The sequence below is a fragment of the Lingula anatina genome, chromosome 6, assembly GCF_051362555.1.
Source record: "Lingula anatina isolate TDL-2025a chromosome 6, LinAna3.0, whole genome shotgun sequence".
Lineage (NCBI taxonomy): Eukaryota > Metazoa > Brachiopoda > Lingulata > Lingulida > Lingulidae > Lingula > Lingula anatina.
The window spans coordinates 17404972-17429188 of NC_141772.1; the positions used below are offsets into that span (position 1 = coordinate 17404972).

The 24217-nt window shown below is 37.9% G+C and overlaps 2 protein-coding genes across 4 annotated transcripts in view; both read right to left on the reverse strand.

Annotated features, from left to right (window-relative positions):
- The window catches only part of LOC106182068 (inosine-5'-monophosphate dehydrogenase 2), a 43705-nt gene extending 39413 nt beyond the window's left edge, over window positions 1-4292 (reverse strand). For 2 of the 3 annotated variants that reach the window (XM_013566698.2, XM_087016310.1), the window contains exons 1-3: window positions 4107-4292; window positions 2395-2754; window positions 1752-1850 (exon numbers count right to left, since the gene is read on the reverse strand). In XM_013566698.2, coding sequence (XP_013422152.2) covers window positions 1752-1850; window positions 2395-2678 — 383 coding nt within the window. In that variant the 5' untranslated portion in view covers window positions 2679-2754; window positions 4107-4292. The remainder of the gene's footprint in view (window positions 1-1751; window positions 1851-2394; window positions 2755-4106) is intronic. The other variant, XM_087016311.1, reaches the window with a different exon arrangement.
- A 2550-nt stretch (window positions 4293-6842) lies between these two features.
- Window positions 6843-23944, reverse strand: LOC106182066 (uncharacterized). The gene is made up of 9 exons (XM_013566695.3): window positions 23753-23944; window positions 22523-22614; window positions 16914-17330; window positions 15578-15861; window positions 14718-15046; window positions 13148-13215; window positions 9613-9884; window positions 8624-8949; window positions 6843-7768 (listed from the first exon to the last, which is right to left on the reverse strand). The coding sequence occupies exons 1-9, from the start codon at window positions 23815-23817 to the stop codon at window positions 7123-7125; spliced, it is 2499 nt and encodes an 832-aa protein (XP_013422149.2). The 5' UTR covers window positions 23818-23944; the 3' UTR covers window positions 6843-7122.
- Window positions 23945-24217: the final 273 nt, after the last annotated feature.

The following is a 24217-nucleotide window of genomic DNA, read 5'->3' on the forward strand; positions in this document are numbered from 1 at the left end:
GCCAAGGGCGCTGGCAAGGTCAACGGAGCCGGCCGAGTCGTATGAGACGGGTCGGGACTTAAACTATGAGTACCATGGTCTGCTTGACAGCAATCAAGAGAGTTAATTGCTCTGACCTTAATTACTTGCTCTTCTGTGACAGATAAAAATAGCCCCCTATAAATAGCTTGTTGCTACAGAGTGAGGTTAACTGAGGAACCCCCTGTAGTAGTTGTAGAGGTAATACTGGTGCAGTAAATAATTTTATAATAAGTACTTTTAAAGTAAACAAATGGAAGAGTCAATGCATCACTGATAATGATATTATGAAATCAAACTGATGTTGTACCATGACCGTACGTAGAACGTCGAAGCTGCTCTTTGTAGTCCTACTACCCGCGAACACCTATCTTTAGCATATCATAACTGCAGTAGACGTTTTACCAGGAGTCCGAAAGAAGTACTCTGAAGTGCCGAAAAATAGTGCTGGCACGATTATTTTTTTCCGGAAATTTTCCACCTGACACTATATTATTACCCGGCACGGGTCTATTAAATGGAGAAATGATACATTGTTACACATGTTGTTAGAAAGCCCATTCAATGTACTTTTTAAATATATTTTCATATTTATCACTGGGCCCAAATCTTGGAAGTTATGATGGAAAACAAACAGCGAGACGTTTTTTCCTGTTTTGGACCATGTGAGTGGTATGACCTGACATCCCTAGGTACACAGTTAACTGTTCATGTTTCATTTAAAGTTGCCTTACATATATTAAACTATTATGATTAACATTAGAATATAAAAGAGTAATATTGAAAAATAAATGAAAATGCCTCTGAAGATAATCTGAAAGTTAATACATTGGCTGAATATATAAGGAAGAAGGGGGGGCGTAACCATAAAAAAAAACCCAAAAAAATCTGACATGCTAGTGAAAAACTTACTAGTACTAGTAAGTCATTGTTTGAATACATAGCATAAATTTTGCTGACCATGTAAAAGATTCAAATCAAAGGTTGGTCCTTTAAATTTTCACTTTCAGCCTTTCCCAGATCGTACAAAACCTTGTCTATAAGGCTTCGTTCACATGCAATGTCTATTTTCTATTTTCTATTTTCGGTATGTCTTATGATCACGGTCTGTGCACTGAATATCCCGCCGCGTAATTACTGGCAGCGCGAGCCAGTTACTTATAGTAACTTATAGTAACTGGCTCGCGCTGCCAGTAATTACGCGGCGGGATATTCAGTGCACAGACCGTGATCATAAGACATACCGAAAATAGAAAATAGAAAATAGACATTGCATGTGAACGAAGCCTAAGTGGTGGTACTGATATATTTGGGCATATATGTCCCAACAGAGGTCAATCAGTTCCCAGTGAAGGAGTTACTGAGTGGCATGCAATGTAAAGATGGAAAAAGATTTTCTGATACGCTTGGGACGCTTTTTATGCAAGTTTTAGTAAACAACCTGGGTCAGGGTCACCTATTATCGTCTATATAGTGCTCCATAATAGTAAATAGACGTACATATACCTACGATCAACAACTTTGTCCGTGTCGTGTCCTTAGTGCGGTGAATACCAATTAGTTTACCCTGTAAGCTTTAATTGAAGACATGGATTGATTTAATTCTAAAATTTCTTCTCTGAGTTTAAAGAGAAGACTTTTGGTATTCTTAAAAAAATATGAGGTTACTAAGTACACCAAACTAGGATAGGTCAGGCATAAACAGCGTGGTAGAAATGAATTTTATAACTTACTTGTAAGTAAGCCCCTCCCCGTTCGCAAAAAGCTGAGCCCCAGTAAGCCCATCGTCGGGGACATATCCTGTCCCTCCGGTAATCAAATAATCAGCCATACTGAAAAGAAAAAAATGTTCAAATAAAATATCACAAAGAACACCTGTCTGCGATCACGCTTTTGTTGTTTTCCAACATGGCGGCCAGCCTCATGGTGAAATGAGGTCAGTATGACTCACCTGCAGGGGATTCCCCGCCTAATATAGATCTACTATCAAATTCCATTTACGACCTTTTTCTCGGTGGTTTAAAGTACGGAAGGATTACTTTGATTTGTCTCAAGTTATCCAGACCATTCAAACTGAGTAAAAACGGCTTCCAATATGATAGAGAAAGAGAGAGAGACGACACACTTTCTTCGTTGAAAAACCATAATTATTTCGTGTTAGGTGTCAACACGCACGCCTCGCTTTCCAGTATAACGTAACTTCTTAGCGTACCGAACGCAACCTCTTCTGACAGGCTCTACTAAAGGAATGTAGGATCTAAATTTGAGTGACGGTTCTACTTTATCCATTAGCATGAATTAAGACAAATGCAGAGAAGGCATACATGTATAAGATAGTATAAGATAGCAGAAAACTAAATTATCACATTTGCCTACCTTGCAGCAGAAATTCCCAGTTTTTGCATGCTTGTCACCCTCCGTGTCTCTGCTGTCGTGAAGCCTGAGCTATGAGTCGTAACCGGAAGGGGCTGTTGTGCACTGTAGGCATAGCAACTGAAGTGCTTGAGTGTGTCTTCTACCTGACCACTGGAGGGACAGGTAGCGCCGAAGTTACCTTGAGCAGGTGTTTCTGACGGAGAAGGAGAGACGGCATGTTCAAACATATGCCCCTTAGGATTAGGTATCTGGTCGGATTCTGAATCTCCAGATCTTTCTGACATGGTATGACCAGTGGATGTCTTGTGTGTTATAGGCCTACAGCTGATGGATCGGATTCTTCACTCGTATTCAGATCCTCTCAGTATCAGAAAACAGAAAAGAACAGAAAAACTATCCAGTGCACAACCTATGAAATGTGACAGGAATGGTAGTTCTAGGAATGGTGTACAAGTGCATGTATATGGTTTGAATGTCTGCACAAAGTAACGGGGTGCGGTCAACGGTTCCTAGCGGACTACCACTCCTCTCACGCCGGCATTGGTACATGTAGGCCCTACAACACTGTTTATTCAAATACTCGCTATAGCGGTTAGACAGGGTCGTTAACAATAAGACTTTTTTTTTAAATGCTTTATTTAATTTAGAGAAAACCCATATTTACCAGATTTCTCGTCACCCATTTGGGAGGGAGGAAAAAATAACACCGTTATTAAAAAAACTATTTTGATTGGGTTGTTTTCATTAGATGTTTGAGTATTAATTGAGTAAGTTTACTGCTCGGACAAACTCACCATTCCCCCGTACTTATTCTTTTAAACCCAAAAATCTATTTGGGCAATCTGACATTAATTGACTTTTGATGTGCTTGGTGCATTTTCTTATATCAGTCATCATGTAGTCTATCTACACGGTGCGACCCCAAACAAAGGTTAAGAGCACACTGTTGAATATGGAAGTCTATATGCGTGTTATAACTGATACTAAAAATATAACGATAGCAGGGCTGTAGCCTCCGGGGGGGCAGGGGGGGCAGCTGCCCCCCCTGGGATTTGAGGTGCAAAAAAAATAATCCCAAAGGTGGAAAAAAAAATTGCAAAGTTGATATCAATTCTGTGAGAAAATGCACTCATGGCCACTAGACAATCATCCACCTCCCACACCCTCCCCCACCGGGGGCTTCGCCCCCTCGTGTCCGCTTACTGCCCCCCCTGGCATTTTGCTCAGGCTACGGCCCTGGATAGAAGCATAATAACGCTATGCTGGCATGTATTTTGAAAGCTGACATTAGTGATTCAATATGAAAGCTAAGATCTATGGGATTATTTGATACTATACATACTCAATGCTTTGTTTTGCCATGAAAATTACTGTTAAAATCCCACCTTTAGGCCAAACAAGTCAGTTGTTGCGTGTCATGTTAAGAACCCTGTCTGCGGTACGAGTATATTTCCCCTCGTCTGGCACAGATAAAAATAACGTTTTGGCAAGTAATTTGCTAAACAAACATGTGTCCATATGACACATCTGCAGTAAACTTATATGGCCCAGTAAATCCGATTTGCAGGACCGATTCAACAAGAGTACAGCAAACAATTTGAATTTGTGACAGAGCTTTTGCTACACATATTTCCGAGAACTACATGTACTGTCACCAAGTGGAAGGATAATAGTAGATATATACTGCTTTCACTGTGCCTCGTCAGTCTCACCTGTACACTACTACATCAGTGTGTGATACACATGCATTCTTACTCTCCGCAGGTCACTGTCGGTCTGCTTCTAAAGACAGAGCAATCGACATTCTTTGGCCAGGCAGTCTTATTACAAAACTGAATACGTCAACAGACACAGGTCAAAGAATGCCTGTCGTGCATCCTTTAACTAGATAACCATAACACGCATGCGCCGACTAGCTGCATCCTTTCCAGCTATAATTTATCGCAGACACATAATAGGCTATAAGATGACTGTCTCTCGTAGCTGAATACCACACGGAGCCATGGAGACAGGAAATCGAAATAAGAAAATCACAGTGCCTGTTCACTATCTATCACTGTTCTGTTGTTGCAGTAATTTAGAAACTACACCTGATTTTATTTTTTCAGGTAAGCCTTATATTTGCAATAATAATAATAATAATAATAATAATAATACAGGTAAAAAGGTGGGACCGTTTTTACCAGTATTTTGGCCAGCGTAAGAATGATTACGGTAATGATTGAGAAAATGAGTCATGACTGTAAATTAAAGGGAAAACAACTCTCCATCGTAAACAATTCATAGAAATGTAATCTATTTTATTTTATCATCAAAGCGGCGATTATCGCAATTATTCAGAAATCTGCACTTGTCATCGGACCACGTCACCTATTAGATGGCTACCCTCTCGAGTCTGTAATAATGTCTTGAGTTATTTTTCAAAAAACTAAATAAACTTAAAAAATAGGTACTTATTTTGATTGTCGGAACGGATTTATCACCTCCGCCAAGGAGGTTATGTTTTCACCCCTGTTTGTTTGTCCGTCTGTCATCAATATAACTCAAAAAGTTATGGACCGATTTTGATGAAATTTTCAGGAACTGTCAGAAGTGGGCCAAGGAAGAGATGATTAGTTTTTGGTGGTGATCCGGAATACAAAATCAATAATCAATAATAAAAAAAATTAAGTTATGGACCGATTTTGATGAAATTTTTTCATGAACTGTCAGAAGTGGGCCAAGGAACAGATGATAAGTTTTTGGTGGTGATCCGGATCAAAAATCAATCAATAATAAAAAATATCGAAAATTTAGGGGTGAAACGACATTGGATGGAGACCTTGCTGCCTTGGCGGAGGTCTGCGCTCTCTGAGTGCTTTTCTAGTTAACTAGTGGAACGTATGGGAAAATTGTCAAGTCGATATTTGAAGTTCGCAAAGATGACTTGCAAAAACGCTCGCAATGAAAAAGAAAGAAGAAAGCGTACAAAATACCAAGGCCTGTCGGTTATTACCACCACTGAATTACAAGTTTTATGCCCTGGAGTGCCTTACACCTTTAGCGTACTAAAAGCTGCAGGCAAATTACAGCAAATGAGTTTAGTTTAATTAACAGTAAATAGCCAGTAGCAAGACCCAAGACGACTAAAATAAACCAATAATGGAAATGAATCCATCTGATTGATGATTAATCCCTGCATGTTACATGTCAAGGGTTGCAATGCAGGGGGTAACAGCACGCGATTGTCATATTCTTAATGCAATTTTGTCCTAACATACTGTATATGCTGTCACTTAAGTGGGATATGGGGTAGAGCGGTAAGAAAAGATATACATATGAATCCTCGTGATAGGAATCTTCATCTGAACGAACTTTTCAGAGCTGACTTAACTTGATTTTTATCTTTTGATAAAAGAATTTAATCGTCAAATCGATTTCCCCTGAACAAATAATAATTGCCTACTACTCAAGAATCATTGGTCGATCTGTCCCTATATAGTTGTATTTGATGTTGTATATAATTTCAATTGAAATGATTTATTCTAAATGATCTGCACTCAGCATCAACGTGAGCGATAAAAAATGTTTGATTCCCTGTCACGATTCTTTGGTCTATCAGGCACTGATGATGATAGCAAAATAATACAAATTCTCAATCCACAGTGTCGTGCAAGTGCATCAGCATTGGCCAAGTATATACAGTCAGTTATGCCTAAGTAGCAAATGCATATTGTACAAAATACTATATCCAGTATTATTATATTGTGTCTTACTATTGTGAACTATATGTATGAAGTAGTTAGCTAATTATATGTATTTTGGTAATTGAATGATCTAAAGTAGTTATACTTATTTAAGCTTATGTGCACAATTTATGTAAAACTGTAGTTTAGAGAGCTTGTAAAATGTAACTGTACACATTTTAATGCTCAATAAATTATTATTATTATTATTATTATAAATGACGGTACATTTCCAATTGCGTCAGGTACTTTTACACGAGGGGGTTTATCATTTTAAGGTCTGGATGGGAAATGTAATTAGATTTCAGGACATGTTAAATATGATTTGGGAAAACTTTGAAACGCGCACAGTATACTCTTTACCCCCCCCCCCCCCCAAAAAAAAAAAAAAAAAAAAAAAAAAACAATAATAATAAAAAATAAATAAATAAAAATAAAAAAATTGGGGCGTCAGTAGTATTCGGCTGTAAAAGGCCATTTAATACTAATTTAAGTTAAAGTTTCTATATCCCAAGCCTACATTCATCTGTAACTCTGCAGAGAATGATACCTATAACAAGAAGTGAGTGGGAATTCACACGGTAAAGACATTAATCGTATTCTTATACCAGTATAGGGGTTCACATAAATGACTTACATGGTACCCCCGGTTCTTTTCACTCTTTGGAAAAAAGTAACGAATAGGCCGTCTTAGTATTTGGCAAAAAGAAGACGCAACAAACATTTCCCTCGTGTAATCCTTTATTGATTGTTGTAACACTGTGTAAGCCAAAGAATTGTGCACGTATGAATTTTTCCTTTGAAATGGTAGTTTTATTAAAATAGAATTCTTTTTATCAAAATAGAATTCTTGAGTTGTCCCATTGTCTTTACCTTATGGTAACAAAAAGGAAAAAAACACAAATTTAGAAATAAATTTTTCGTCAAAGCACCAAAAAATGAACCGAGAAAAGATATCGCCTATTGATATCAAGCATGTTACGAACATTCCTGCACCGGTAGGTTAGGCCTGTCCGTTATTTATTTGTTTGACAAGATCATCAAGTGTATTGTGTTCAGGCGACGCCGGGGACATCTTCTTGATACGCTCAAGTACAACGTCTCTTGACTGAATCTTCGCCGGTAGTCGATCAAGCTCGTTTTTGCTCCTTTCCGCGGGACCAGCACGCGTGTCGCCAATCACCTCTTTCGCTGGCTGCATATTTGCTGACATGACGTGTTTGTCATCCCTTTCAACTTCAACCCTCCCTTCCTCCATCTCCTGAAACTGGCCGCAGCCGGTCTTTCCAACCCAGCCCTCTACCGTAGCTCTCCTTAAGCTACAACGGTCCACTAGTTTGGCGATGACTTCACATATCGCTAACTGGATGCTGTACCAGTTACTTGGGGCTTGGGCCGCAGCATACGCACAAAGGGCTGTAAACCGGTTTGCCTCTGCCAGCCCACCCTGCGCCATCAGACAATCGGATAAGAGATTCCTAATAACGTCGGAACAAATGGACCATGGATTATTCTGCTGAAAGACGGGCTGATTTGAGAACGACCCCAAAGATCGTCCAGTGCCAGCGGTCCTTTTATCCACCGACGCTGTTGGACCAACGCCGTCGCCGAAACTCCATAGGCTACGCCGGGAAGCTTGGGTTGCACAACTGCAATGGAATGTGTCTCAAGGTTAAAAGACTGAATGTGTTATAACATATATATTAGTTTTACCTCTAATGAATAAACCACCTTGCAATGTAGACAATTTAACTCAGAGTAAGACTGCAAGGTAAACATGCTGAACATCACAAAAATATATCAGGTTATACGGCATAATTCGTCATAGCAAAACCTTTTATTGTTATCATTAAACTTAAAATTGCAGTATTGTAAAACAAGGAAAAAGCTAGATAAAAATGTAACGAAAGTAGCTTTTTATTTATATCGAGTTATATCATGTCGGATGGCTACAGCATGTTTAAGTTATAATGAGAATATACTTCCATATAACTTTTTTCAAGTAACTAGCTCGTATATTACCTGGTATCGCACTCACTCAAACTAAATCTATATGCAATAGACCTACGATTGAGTCCTGACTTCATTAAAAGAAATGATACTTCAAATTGGTTTCCATATGCATATGACGCAGTAGCAAAGTTGAGAGAAGACAACACCAAGAATATTTTTCATATAAAAATAATTATTTAATGAGGCGGAGGATCACGCATGACCTGTCTCAGACCCAAAAATTAAGAGCAAATAGAAGTTTCCGTTATTTAAGATATTGTTTTTTAAGAAAAAAATCTAAACGGCAACCATCACAGAAGTCGGAGAGCTTGTAAGATGGCCCAAGCTCCTCGGCAGTGTGGCGGGTTTTTAATTTAGCGTCTTCATGTTAAGAAACAGGAAATTCAGTTTGGCACCCCTAACATTTGAATATTCTTACGCATAGTCACCATGCAACAATATTCACACTGAAACTAAATGCCATAAATCTATCCTTTTCTCATAATACTCACCTTGCTTTTTCACCCTCGACATGTACCTGCCAGGATTCTCCAAACGCTTTATGTGCCGGCCAGGGGTCGCTCTCGTCCACGTGAAGCAGTTCCCCGCTTTGAAGCCTCAGTTCATCATTCGGGTCCCTGTTGAAATCACCACACAGACCACAAAGCATCCTCTGATATTCACTAGGAACATCAACGCTGATTCGATGTTTCCCTGTGTTGTAGGCTCTGACTATAAGACCAAAGGCCGTAACGAGAGCTATGCGACCGTTTTGTTCAAGAAGTGTGAAGTGTCCTCGTCTATGGGGCACCGTCAAGTATACTCGAACACCGTCGACCTGAAAGATACAAAGTACCAGATCACTTCTGAATAGATACACAAACCACTCAGCATTTCCTAATGCCTTCCATTAAGTTTATTTTACACTTAAAAGGTAAAGGGAATTTGCCCTGAACCATTATTTACTGTGCTTGGGCCTGAGTCGTTTGAAAAAAAAAGTGAGTGGGGACGGGGAGGGGGGAGGCGACTTAGTTCCCCTATCCCCGGGCTACTAAGCGATTACTATAGATTTTGATGCTGCTCTTCTTCTCTCTTTTTCTCTAAAATAAATAAAAATACAGTTTTTGATTTTTTGTACCCTCAATGATGAGTGTAATACACTTATATTGTTTAAATTCACTTAGATTTGGACATGAGTCTCGAATGCCAATCTGGAGAAATTAGATACACACACACACACTGTAAACACACACGCGTGGGCGCACGCGCATACACACACAGAGAGAGAGAGAGAGAGAGGGAGAGAATGGCAGATCCAAACATGGAATGGAATATTTTTGTCCCTTGCCCCTGGGTTCCAATGGCCAGTGTGGATGTTTTTATGCGTGTGTGTGCACATGTGTGTTGGTGCGCGCACGCGAGCGTGTGATAATAAGTGGTAATATTCAATTTAGGAAAATGATTCAAAGCCACCAAATCCTCTGACTAAATATGAACTTACATCAGCATAGTCTACTCCTTGTAACGTATACATATCAACTGTAGTCTCTACACCGTTGATATTAAACGTCGTAGACACCTTTTTAGTGAACGTGACGTCATTGTTTGTAGTAGGATGGGCATTGGTCACCAGGACCTCAAATTGTGGGAGGTCATCCTGACTATAGTAACAGGTTCCCGTTAATAAATAAGTGCAGTCTCCATGAAATTTCAATGTGTATCCGTCGTAGGTTTGATATATTGGATCCCCACGTGCTGTGCAGCGACCCCAATCTGAAAAAAAAGAACGTGTTAGAAATACAGGGTTACTACTTAATATTATGTACGAGAGCGCAGACCTCCGCCAAGGCGGCGATTTTTGATTATTATTGGTTATTGATTGATTATTGATCCGGATCACCACCAAAAACTATTCATCTGTTCATTGGCCCACTTCTGACAGTTCTCAAAAGTTGCATCAAAATCGGTCCATAACTTTTTGAGTTATGTTGATGACAGACAGACAGACAGACAAACAAACAAACAGGGGTGAAAACATAACCTCCTTGGTTATGTCACAGAGTATCATATGGAGCAGACATACTAGTAATACATGTAAAGGCAAAATCGTTGATAAATCAGGTCAAAATGATGACAAATTATATCTAAACAGAAATCTGCTACCAATAAAGATTATAGATGCAGTGAAGGTGTAACAACAAGATGCGGTAAAGATGTACTGTAACAGTTTAAGGATAGGTGTTAGGAATGTACATGGGCTTAGCAAAAAGATAAGGAACTTGTAAACAAATAAATATAATATAGGTTTAGCAGAATCTTAGAGCTCAGTAAATTTAAATCAACCATTACATTACCAGACAGTCAATATGCACACTTTCATCAAGTGAGAAACCGTAGGAAAAATGAAAAATATACCATCGGGATGTACTGTTCTGTATTAGAAAAATGTGAAAAAAGACATTGCCATGTTCAAAAGTAATAATAAAGCCATTTTCTTTCAAAAAGATCACTTTTCCCCTCAACTGAAAATTCGGACACTCAAAAAAATAATAAATAAATAAAAAAAATAAGGGATCGACAGAAACGTATTATCTTTTATTTAAACTGTTACTTTAGACACATAAACAGAAATATCCAAAAGATTAAATTAACCTTCCCCGTTGATAATAATACATCCATGTTTTAATTATTTTACTTGCTGTCAGAAATATCAAACGTAAAACACGCACATAAAATTTCCGCACACAACCCACGTTTTCACCCGAAGCAGACGTTTTTGTGCAGTTCCCGCATCCAGCAATAGGGCATATATTCATGACACATATTAGGCAACTTCCCGTAGATTGTTTCTAGAGTACGGTCAGTAATGAGCGAACGAACTTGACGAGAGAACTTAGCGACTGATTAAGATAGAACGGTAGCTAGATCTACATGTTCAATCGTTCGTTTTTTTTCAGTTTTTTAGTTTAAAGAGACACCCAAATACATTAAAATTTTGACCAAAAAAAATTGAAGGTCACCGACCAAATAGGTGAACTAGGTCCAAGTAGTTACCCATTAAGTATCAGACTTGTGCCAATTCAAATCAATGGGTAAATTGGTGTTGTTGTTTTTTTTAATAAATCATTATTTTTATAATGTTCTAACGTACGAAATTTAAAAATTCGTATGAAGAAACATCCAAGTACATTAATAATTCTTTTTAAAAATTGGAGGTTCCCGATCAAATAAGAGAATTTGAAGTGTGCAACACCCTGCTTGACGCACTAATGCCCATTCAAATCAATGGGAAAAGGGGTGGTTTTTTTACTAAATTGTTCTTTTTTTTATTATGTTCTTTCGAATTGGAAAATTCTATGAAGAGATATCAAAGTTCATTCAAATTTGCAAAACAAAAATCAGAGGTTACGATCAGATAAGAAAACTAATCCAAGATGAACCGTTGTTGAACGCGTCATCGGCAAAATGAAAAGTTATGTATTTCTGAACTCAACGACAAGTAAACTGGAAAATTTATGGGTCATATTGGGGGGGGGGGGGCTATTGTTATTTAGAAAATGCAGAAAAGCCTTTCTGTAAGCTACACGTGCAAAGTACATGTATGATGAAGACAAATTGGATAATAAAAGTTATCTAACAATGTATTTGTAAAGTAATACAAATATGCTCAGTATTAAAGTACGGATTTTTTTAACTAGAGAGTTTTGGCAAGGCCTTCCGTATGACGTGTAACGTGTAGTTCAATACGTAATACGTTTTACGTACGCGAGAAAGCTAGCAGTGGTTTTGGCAGGTCTCACTCCGTATGCGGTTTTTTCATATTATTTTTATTTATATTATATATAAATATTATAATATTTGGATTCTTTTTAGATAGATGAATAATTAAGATGTTGAATGGAATGTGTTATTTACGTCAATTGATACCGCAGATCCCGTTGTTTATGAAAAAAAATCAACTTAAATTGAATTTGATACTACTACGGACAACTGATTGACTGGCTGTTTTTCCAGCTGTTTTCACAGAGTATTTCTACCGACAGCGTCTAAAAGTGATTCAGTGGAATCTTAACACCCTATATATTCCTCTGCAGTATGTTAAACTTGAAAGAAATAAGCGTAAATCTATTAAATTCGATACGTTTCTTACCTACGTGTAATCACCGATTCATACGTAGTGCCGTATGACTTATGACTTGTCCTTGAGAAAAACTACGCACAAAGTGATGACGTCGCACGTTATACGTCGTACGGAAGGCCTTGCCAAAACTCTCTAATGTCTTAAATACGTTGAAAAGTATGAAATGTATGGAAATTACGGGGAATTTCATGTTAGAAAGCAATACAAAAGTGACACCCAAAATCATGGCGAATCCGTATTGTTGTGCCATAGACAGTTATTTTACTTATTAGTAAACAACAAGAAAAATATTTGTAGATAAATTCTCTCAGCTTTATTCGTTGCAGCACCGCACTCGCAAGTCTGTATTATTTCTGACCCCACTCTCCTCCAACTTTCATGAAATTTTGCTTGATTTCACGTTTATTGCAAGATTTTGGGCTATCTCTGATTCCCATTCAAAATATCTCATTGCACTTTTATACAAAAACGTTCTACTCTATTATCAGAATGATTCAAAGCTTAATAAAAACGAAGTGTTGATAGCAGGAGACATTGCAAGGGAATGGTTGGAAAATGGAAATACATGACGTTTTGAAATTCTCTTTCCATGTCTTGATCGCCAATTACGAAACCTCCAAAACGAGACGGCGTGTCTAATTCTCGAAGGGGTGTTCGAAAAAGGGCAACGTCCTCTCGTTCACTTAAATCTTATGCCAAGGTTCTTTCATAGCACATATTAAATATAAATTGATGAAAACCATTTAACAGACCTCGTGGTGTGCATTTTACCCCTCACCAACCACAGGCAGTATACGTAACGCAAGAGCAAAATTTTTCCTGCGTACTCGAGTCAATAACAAATTGTATCGTCTTATCACAATCAACTTTACTAGTACCATTATTTGTATATTACCATTTTCTCTTTCCTCTTCATCGTTCTCATCATTACGGCAGCCTGGTACCAAAGGCTGACTTCGACACCTAAAATAAAAAAAAAATACAGGTTGTAGAGATCTTAGGTCCCAGCAAACATCTAGCGTTTTACAACGCTACCTTAACGTTTCCATATTATTTTGGTTGCTATGGTAACTTTATAATAACAATCTGTGTTTGCTGGGTTCTGAGTAAGCAAGGACAGTCACCTCTATGTTCTATGCAGTTCAGATGGCATTCTTGATTGCATCTCAGGTGCTTTTTATTTCTATCCAAATTTAATTTTGTGGAGTTTCCATCCCGTTTGAAAATTATTTACCACCAATGTAGATACATTATTTTTCGTGGAAATATTTATTTACCACAGCGGTGGCAATTATTTCTTCGATGATAATAATAATTTATCACATCGGTAAGGTAACGTTTTCACACAGATTCAAAGGAAACGCTTTGGTCACTATAAACCCGTACCAAAACTTTTAAGTTGCAAGCAACAGTGTAATTTCTCATAGCCAAATTTGTCCATGTTCAATCTGCGGTTTAAAGTAGTAGCAAAATATTTTCAGATTTATTCAGTTAAAGCAGGCCCGTAGCCAGCAATTTCAAAAGGGCGGTTCTTTTTCTGAAAAAGTGGACCTTTTCTCATAAAAACTCCATGTACCTAGTTCAAATTTAACCCAGAGTGGACCTTTCTCAGCAAAAGGGGCGGTTCTTTCGAACCCCCCGAACCCCCCCCTGGCTACGGGCCTGTAAAGCCTTTATAAATTTTACCAAAAGCCGAATCTAAGTGAAGAGAGGGATAGATAAATGATTCGCGAGTGCGAGAAAATTGCTTATTTTCCCCGGGAAAATTTAATTTTTGTGGGTAAACCCTATGAAGTGTACCTTTATTAAGCGTGCGTTTTTCCGCCATTATACGTGCACCGACTTCCGGGTTGCGTTTAGTTCAAAACTAAGTGGATATGAATATGGAATATGGCGGCGAGGTTCGTCGGGGTGTGAAAAAAATAGATTACTTTTGTCAACATAATTTCATGGCATTTTTATGTTTAAAATGATCAAATGTACTTCTTGCCTTCCAATAGGTTCAACTTGAAGTGGTATATGTATGTGTGTTTGAAGTTTTGACTTTGTCAACGAACATGTCTCGTAAACGTTTCTTAACTGCAAAACAAATGTTTTTTTAACATGTGCCCAACACTGTTACAGCAAGTATAGGTTTTGCTGTTTGTATATCCTTCACTGTTCCACTTATCAGCTAATTACAATAAAGTAAGTAGTCTGCATCTAGGCACAACACAACAGATTTAGTGTGATCCTACGCTGGGGATTATTCCAGGGCGAATAAATGAAAGGGAATTCATTTCTAGGAGAATCCCATGTAATGGTACGATTGGTTTGGAAGCATCTTAATGGGCCTAAGAGAGGTGCAATCATGGAATCACCCGGTGGTGTCTACTAGTTTTTACGTTAGTATTTACGAACTACCCACTGTAGGTAATACAAAGAAGGGTTGTTCTGTCTTCGATGTAAGCAGCTGCTATACTTACTCATCATCATCGTCCGGATCAGCGATTCTATGACTATTTCCCACCAGATTATTTTTATCTGAGTGATCTCCGACGAATGTTCCGTTTGCAGTGGTGAAATCATCATCCATGTTCCCATTAAAGTTCCCACATAAGCCACAGAGTTTGTCCCGGTAGGCATTCGGAATTACCACGCCTACTCGGTGTTTGCCGCTATTTGTGGCGAAGACCATTAATCCTGTATCCGCCATAGTGAACCGCATACGCACATTTTCTGACGGCCCGTTTTTAATTTGAATGATAGTGAATAGTTCGGTTTGATAAGGAAGGAGCTCTCTTCTTCCGTCGACCTGTAAATCAAAGTGTAAGTAAGAATTTGGGTTTTCAATTTGTGAAAGTAAAAATCTTTCCTGTAAGGCAATGTATTGTGACCTTAGATAACAAAGACAGAGGTGTAAATTTGCCAAATCTACCATTAGGTTTTCAAAGCTAAATAATCTGTAATACTTGCATATATATTTGCAAATCAGTTATCAGGATGAATTTAATTAATTTGTTAAAACACTGCCCTCGGCTTCTAGCATTACATGTCCTGCCTTTCCCTCTGTCCTTGCCATGTAGTACATGTATGTACGCCCCAGTCACTGGCGTTTGCAGTGAGAATTCAAATTTCAAATTTTTATATTCCCAGTTGTGCGGAGGGGCGCAAACAGAAGGACTGTACTGTCCCTTGGGATTAGAACAGGAAATTATAATGAAACATTAATGATCAAGTAGAATGATGCATTTTTTCTTAGTTGCGCCTTATCAAAATCATAGATGTTATATACTGTTGAAATATTTCATCATTTTAGCAAGAGTGCAGAATAACAGATCTTTACCGTCACATCAGATTTTCCTTCGGTAGTGGACATATCAATGGTATGTCCGGCCACAGTTATTCTCACTGTCTTGGTGTAAGTCTTGATAGGTGAAAAGGAGGACTTGGTATTTTTCACCGCAATGTGGAACGGGAGCACGCCTTCTGGAAGTTCCGTACTGTTGGTAACTAAGGTATAGGTACACTCCCCTTGGAAATTAATAGAAGCCCCGTCACAGGTCTCATAGGTAGGATCGCCTCTTGCAAAGCATTGACAGTAACTTGAATTTATTTGACGTTTCTGATCTGAAAAAAGGGTTAAGATTCACGTATGAGAGCATTATATTTTAATAATGACACTGTTACAGCATGTAGACCAACATGGACCTTTCAAAGGATCATCTTCATGTGCTTTTTAAAATCTCAAGGCATGGGGGAAAATAAATGGCAGGAAATATTACTGAAACTGTTTATTACGCACTCTAGATACCTAATTCATTCACACAAAACATTGCACCTACGTCATTTTATATCTAGATCATATGTTAAAACTGTGGGCAAGACGACAAATGACGACCTCTTGCCATTTAGGCCCGCGTGCTTCATCTCGGATATCGGTGTTGAAATTAAAGCAATGTTTATCCATAAGTAAAATTAAACGTTCCAAATGATTAGCTTCCTGTGCCTTTAAAAATCTATATCTATTTACAAGATAAAGATTAAATATGAAGAACTATGCAAATTTTTTGAAAATATTGCTTTTGTGATAGTAATAAATAATTTATTCCCTTTGACACTTGTATAAATAAAAATCAGACAGACCAAAGGAGCTAATAATGACAGCAGTCTGTATGGAATACGTTAGGAGTGAAAAAAAATATAGATCAAAACTGCTCTGAAAATGTGTTGAATACAGTGTTTTGAGTGGATATTGTGCGACAAGGAGGAAATGCCGAAAATACAAATATTAAATTTTTTATAGGGGAAAGGAAGCCTATTTCGTTTAAACTGTATGTTTTGAATAGCAAGGAAGTGAGAGAGAAAGAAAGAAATGGAATGTGTGTTGTTTGGAATTCCATTGAGAATATACTATATAATTATGCTTTTGTTAATCTAACACCTTCATCAAAATCAGAAAATGCAACATAAAGGCACCGGCCAATTTAGAGCGACATCAAGAACTGAAGACATAAACATTATAGGAAAAAAGATTAAGAAGAGGGAGAAAAAAATGACAGACATACCATAAAATATTCAACTGTCTAATGAAGCACCAATGACATCTAGATAGATTTTACCGAATATTTGAAAAAAAAAAAAAGAATACGGCAGTTCGAAAAAATAAACTTTCGTCCTACCTTCATGGACCTGTCTTACTACTGCTACATCGGACTGGTCAGCGCTGCTAGAGGCAATAAGTTGCAATTGCTTCGGGACTTCTTGTTCAATCGGGACGAATACCGGCACATGTTCTGGCACTGAAGGTGCTGTTGGCGGTTGAGACGTGGTCGTAAGCTTGGGTGGTATAGACCGACAGGTTTCTCGCCATAAACTCATTAGACCAACCTGCTGCATCGGGTCGGAAATGAAACGCGGACTTTTTGCGTTGGCAAAGTCATGAAATTCACGGTGTGTGACAATACATGTTTGCTGCTCATGGTCAAAGTTCATTCCAATGGGGCATTCTCTCTTGTCTAAGCCAAACTCACTACAGAACCAATAATCACAGGCCGTCTCGGCATCGGGTGTCACTTCATTCAGAGGAGAACAAGGCACTAAAACGAAAATTGAACAAAACGTAAAATGACAGGGTTTTTTAGTTCAATCATTCACAAAATGTAACAAATACCTTCTGATATTTAAATTTTTAAGGGCAAACCGGCATGCTTACAATTATTACAAAACAACCCTGTTACTTGACTACTCGGCGTTTAAAAACGTCGGCCTCTTTTTATCTTATTTTTATCGCACTGAGAGGTCACCCTCTTAGTCCTTTGGACGAATCATTGGGGAATAAACTTTTTTCATACCTCAAAGATATGATTATATAGTGAAAGGGGTTAAACTCCAAAGATGGAAGTCGGCTGAGTAGATTGGCAATCTGACATTGTCTCGTTTACACACACGAAACTTAAATCTTAGCTTTCTATGGGGCCATTCAGAATGAGAACGGCCGAGTGCTAGTTGGTCCACGGCCTAAATATGGCGCACCTACATGAAGACCGCTTAATCCTGTAATGGTCTCTTCGCCTCTTTCACGCCTCCCCACGCGTCGTCCCTCGACCGGTCTAATTGAGCCGAGATTTAATTACTGTGCCCCTGCAGGGACGACGCGTGGGGAGACGTATTTAATTTTTACAGCGTAATCTATCATGTCATGTTTAACCTTTATAATTGGTTTCATTTTTCTTGGGGTTGATTAAGGTGGACTGATTGAATATTTGAGAGGGTCGAGGCAGCATAATATTAATACAGGCTACTACGTAAGTAAACCACACGAAATGGCAGTAATGGACAGGGGCTGAAGAAGTCTTAGATACGGAACTGAAGCATACCTTGACCTGGTGCCCGGAACATTCTCGTTCAACACTTTCTTACGGTCGAACAAGTTAATAGGCAAAAAGCATTTCGATTCATTCTTAAACATGTTGTTTTAGTTGATCACCGTAGACTGTTAGCCCGGTGACCAAGGTGACCTGTTGTGGTTTTCTTGTCCTATTGTTTTTTAATGACCATTACCATCAAGTATTAAGTGGTTCACCATGATATGCTTCAGTGCCCTAACATGAGAACGTCAAATATGAGTCTATACTGCAAGAATGTTTAAAAAGGCGCAGTCACCATTTATATCATAAGGTCGACCAGTAAAATAACCTGGAGTGATATTACTGGTAGCAAATTATTCTGTAAACACCAGTTGTCCTGTGAACCTTGAGAAATCTGACAGTTTCCGTTTCGATTAGGCCTGCTTCTAGTATATAAACGTTCATGTAGTGTTTCTTACCTGTGTCAATGGATGGGGATTGATTTTTACAACAGTTTGTGGTATGTTATCGAAGTGTTTGCATTTATACGGCTTTTGTGGATAGATTATTTTCTGAATTGATATATTCATTGAAATAATATAATTTCCCAACAAACAGTTTACAAATAACTATTCTTAACGGTTTTGCAAGTTAAAAACGTCTTTATAATTAGTGACCTGATGTCGCCTAAATCATTGCTCGACCCTTTCTTGTTTATTTTCAAAAACGCAACCCTCCTACGCCACCTACGAGTGAATGGATCTTATTCTGCGTCAATTTAAGGCGCAAGGAAAAGCACACCAAATCACGTATTTTTCCTTTACCGCAAGGGAGCAAGCGAACGATACGAATCTAAGAAAAACAGCTCTACATAGCTGCAGAATCTATACTCTGAATTTAAATTATTCATGATATGTGAGAGTGTTAATCATTTAGCTTATACCAGCATTGACAACGCAGCCTTGTGTTTACGCATTTGATGTAATATATATGTATATATGGCAATGATCATCAATGTACAGCCTCTCCTGTTTGCTGTATTTATGGAATATTTATATTGAAGATGTCACAGATTAAAATGAATATTTGTCCAGAGGATTTTGTTCTCGAGAAATAATTGGTATTAGTAATTGATAGTCGGAAATCAACGAAATACAAAACTTTTGAACAGATAAAATCTTAGGGACCATTCCCACAGATATTTGGATTGATCTATCTCCCTGTGGAGTCTCTCTAAAATGCTGTCAACGTAACCGGCTTAAATGCCTGTCACGCCTAGTATCGCTGTCAGGGGGTAATAGCTGATTCGGTAGGCGTTACAGACATTTAAACTGGTTAGTTGACAGCAATAAGGTCGCGCGACAAGGTTATTTTCAGTTGCACCCTGGATTACGCACGCTTGCTCCGCAAGGTGGCGCCTGTGGTGGGGGGGGGGGCAGCACAGCCCATATGGTTACTGTGGCGAAGGTGACAGGTACTTCCAAACATTTTTTCATAACTGTCATTTTTCCTCATTCTATTCATGAATTTGATATTTACGGCAATTGAAAATGTGGCAACGGCAAAAGTGAATCTTGGTGCGTTGACAGGCCGCACAGGTGTCCCCAATTAACCGCCACCAAAGAAGAGACCCCAAGCATTAAACAACACAACCTGTAGATATTGGAAATTTGGCGAAAGTTAAGCAACTGAGGCTTTATTAGATTTGGGCAGAAATCGAGAGGAATGTCCAGTGACATGCCAAACCCCAAAGTTCAAGTCTTGGCCCTTGACACCAGTAACGCACCCCTTAGTCAAGAATCTGAACAAATCGCTGTTGGACAGGTATGCTCTATTTTCTACAGGCGTTTTGTGATTTTATCAACTTGATTGCCAAGTGCCAGACCTTTTCTTCCCAGGTACTAGTAGCAAACTTTATCAGATAACAATCTGACACTAGCCAAGCTGCACTAAAAGCGCTGTAAACTCAGTTATCAATGCTGTCATCTTTACCTGTATCTTTACCGCTATTATGCCAGTGGTACGTTTGATACATTTGAGTAAGGAAATATGTTTTAATGCTTATGAAGTTATGTTCATTTGTAATACGTTAGCATCAACCTGTTAATAAAAACTTGGAAACTTTCAATGTTATTACACAATAACAGTATAATGATGGGAGATGTTATGATTAAATGCTTAGAAGAATAATAAAAACAAATTATGTGAAATATAAAATGAATTGATTTTATTTGGGTTATTTATTTATTTATTTCAAACCAATTAATTATCAAACATGAAGCTTATTTTTGGAAACATTCGCAGATATATGAAATATAACCCTGCTGGTACACAGATCTAGAGTTCTAAAATGCAAATACCAAGTACCGTTCACACACCACTGATGAGATGTGAATAATCATATGTATAAAGTAGTAAAAATATCACAAAATGTGTGTAAGCAAGATATTTCTGCAAGTAACCTCATTAATCAGTCAGGAAACTTCATAATGCACCCAATAAATGTAGAAATTTGAGACAGAGAAATTCTACATACAGGCATGACAGATTTACCATATATTGCCACCAACCCTTAACTGAATGGGCATTGAAAGAACAAAGTGAGTCTCCCTCCCATTAAAAATGAAAAATAAAAATAAACAAATAAAAAACAGATACTGTCATTCTTAATACTGAAAAACAATGGCACCTTGCAGCCTTCACTGCCTCTCTATTTGCAGACAATGCTCTAGTCACTGTAACTGTGTACTTTTGAGGCATAGATGCAAGAATAACTTCTTTGAAGTATATTGTGAAGGTCTCTTTTGTCATAAATCTGCCATGTATAACCTGAATGTACAACGATTCACACCACAGCAGCTTGTCTTAGTAAGGACTCAACCAGTTTGAAAACTTGTGGCATAGCTTCAGGGACAAGATCACACCATCTATCCTTGCTGTGATGATGGATCTACTAGTACATTATCTATGTCTTGTCCTCCTAGTTTCTCTAATACCATTTCCCCTGATCTATGCTCACATCAATCTCTACAGCTTTACCAACTGCTACACAGTTGTTACATCTGAAAGTATAAAGCAAATTTGTAATAAAGCACTATCAATTTACTTGTTAGATATTGATTTGAGGGCAAGAGAAAAATGCAGAAACCTCATATCATAATCAAGATAATTGAAAATCAAATATGCATAATCAAATTAATAGCTTTAATTGTACATACTACTGATAATTTAATCTTTTAAACTTCAGCATAAATTTCTCTTGTTAAAGCATAGCCACTTTATCAAAATGTGTTTGAAAAAATAATAATAATAATGATAACAAAAATAAACAACCTGCACACAAGATGGAACATGGAGGTCAATTGCCACAAAATAAATTGATTTGTACTTGGTAGCCTGAGAAATAGTATCAGGTATTAATTTGAGCAGTAAATTGAGTAATAATACCACAGAGTTAACAATGACACAAGCATATGGTGTTGTGTAACAAAATTCATGCATTACTTGCTGTGGCAGTGTCCTCCTCAACCTATCGTGCACCGCAGGTTTTGATTTTCAATGTCATCAAAAAATTTTATTGTTGTTAGTTTGATTTATGTATCTGCTATTCAAATAATATCCTTTGGAAAATAACTTACTGATTTAATTATGCTTTTGCAACATGAAATTATCAGTAACTTTGCCGGTTCACGTGTATACAGTACCTTGTTATCAGTGCTGCTCTTTTCTCCCCAACTCGCCACTGACAGGCTAACCACATCGTTTCAAAACAACGTTGGTATGCTCCTTTACTTTTGGTGTTGGCAGTTTCGCCCTGGGGACATCGTTTTTGGTTAAAAACAACGTATCGTTTTCACCCATCTATGCTTTGCTCGTGTACAAAATGGCCGCTTGCTGCCCCCCAAGGGAAAAATCGTAGCACGCGGGTAGTTACGCAAGACCTGTGACGTATAACGCGCGCAAGGTTATTTAGTGAGACTCCCCAGGGAGTGAGATCGATCCAGCCCTTGAGTCATATTTTGTGCAGCCTCTGTGCGGAGACAGACGGTGGCCGTACATTATCGTACGGAATCATATGGATTCACGAACTCCATAGCCTCTACGATTTTGTTTAGCTAAAACCTTTGACAAAATTTTGAAATAGAAGATGGCATTGCCCAGTTCCCGCACAGGCATTCTAGTCTATAAGGTGTATGAATGTGTATGAATTGCCTGGGCACGAGATTCTAATGCAGAAATATCACCTGGATATTTTCTTTTTTTTTAATTTTAAAGAGGTTTGACAAAAATTATAGTATTCATGAACATGAACGTTTTTCAGTGAGTATATCAGGGACTTGTAAACATCATTTTACACAGACCGCTAAGTTAAAAAATACTAGTGAAATAAAGTATTCGGGATGGTTAAGTCTGAGCTTGTTGTCTCAAACTGTCCAACCTACCCGCTTCTCCGAGGCTAAAGGCTGCAACAAGAATACCTGCAACGCAGATGGCATACTGCAGTGAGTAGCGAATCATACGTGGAGGCGAAAGACTGAAAAGAAAAACAAAATAGAATATAGCCATAAGTGACATTTATATCTACGCTGACGGCCAGAAGTTAAGAACCCCCTGGAATTGATCTCATTCAGGTTCATGATAGTCGTTTGTAAATTTCAAAAAGAGCATGTGTATTTATCCCTCTTCTTCCTATTTCATGCAACAACGTACATCGAAAGTGGCTATATAATATCCATTAATGGTGCTTCAGATGCAACACCCACTATTTGTATCCTCAGGTACGCATGTTGCTCTGTTATAAAGTGATGTGTGATCATGAGCCAGTGCTTCAATATATCAAGAAGGGACATAAGAGTAACTGTACACATTTTAGTAGAGAAATTTCGGGGGAAAAAACGTTGCTTAGCTTAAGGTCAGTTTTTGCAAGCTTGCATAAATATGGTAGGGCCAAGTTGTAAAAAGCAGCTTCAGCACACACTAAAAGTTTAAAAAGAATCCGCGCTTTTATGCGTAGCTAGTGAAGTTGTTTGACAAAAGGGGTAATGTGACTGTTGCCAACTGTGGATATTTTGTCCAGCTGATGGGTGCGACCTAAGAAGGTTCATTTGTCCGAAGTTTCACTGGTCCTCTGTTAATTATATTAATGTTTCTTAATTTTTTATTTATCTGTAGTCAAATAATAGCTGCTATCAAAACACAGGAACAATTCTCACCTGCACTGGTGTGAAATGGATCTTTTTTTTAAGTGTTCTTTGGACCAATTACCCTTTCGACTAATGAAACGATGGACTGAAAAATCTTCGAACCGTTTGGCCCACCTGAGCGTATGATCATATGCGTAGATCGAGAATAAATTAGTAACATTTTTCAGATTTTAAAAATTTAATATGGCACATTACTTACTTACGAAAACCAATTTTAACTTTCTACCTGTACATTTAAGAATGCTCACTGAACCTAGCTGTTTTCATCCTAGAAATCACCCTTACGTGTATCGGTACTTATTTCATAATCATGTGTAAGAACTCGTTACCTCTCAATCCAAGGAACACATGAAATGTAATGTAAATTATGATTTCGGAAAACATTGTATGCTTATTTAATTATCCAGTCTTACGATTGTGTTGAACTGTGAAACAAAATAATAAATCAATGTGAATACGGCAACCTACCTTGCGAATACAATCTCCATTTCAGTTACTCTCAACGCTTCATGATTTGTATGTTTCTTTGCCATGGATGTGTCTTTCAGTGATATTATTCTACACAGAAAATTACTACCTGAATCTGCGTCACTTCTGACTTCATTTCAAGAAGAACATCTGTCGCCAATATAGACGACAGCATATAGGCTTAAGATAAATAATTCAAAGACCAGTATAAGGTGCATTCAGTTATTTGGAATTCAATATATGTTACCATACCATTCCGTAGTGCTCAAGCAATCTGAAGTCAAAGGGGTACAGTGTACATGTTAAAGGGGATGAATGTGTGGGTGTGATTGTACATTAATTGGCTTCCTTTCCTCTTACTATAAAAATCATTTTGAAATATTTTTGTGATTCATTTTATGTATAGTGTATATAGAGAACAGTCGATCTTTATTGTCACCAAAGAAAGTCGCACCGTTGGCTGGA

What these genes read in the sequence shown, in the direction of transcription:
- LOC106182066 (XM_013566695.3), bottom strand. Translation starts at nt 23,817, where the DNA reads ATGGCAAAGAAACATACAAATCATGAAGCGTTGAGAGTAACTGAAATG. An exon ending in ATGGAGATTGTATTCGCAAG is followed by an intron (nt 22,615 to 23,752) that starts GTAGGTTGCCGT and finishes TTTTCTTTTCAG; the next exon opens with TCTTTCGCCTCCACGTATGA. An exon ending in AGTAAGACAGGTCCATGAAG is followed by an intron (nt 15,862 to 16,913) that starts GTAGGACGAAAG and finishes CCCTTTTTTCAG; the next exon opens with ATCAGAAACGTCAAATAAAT.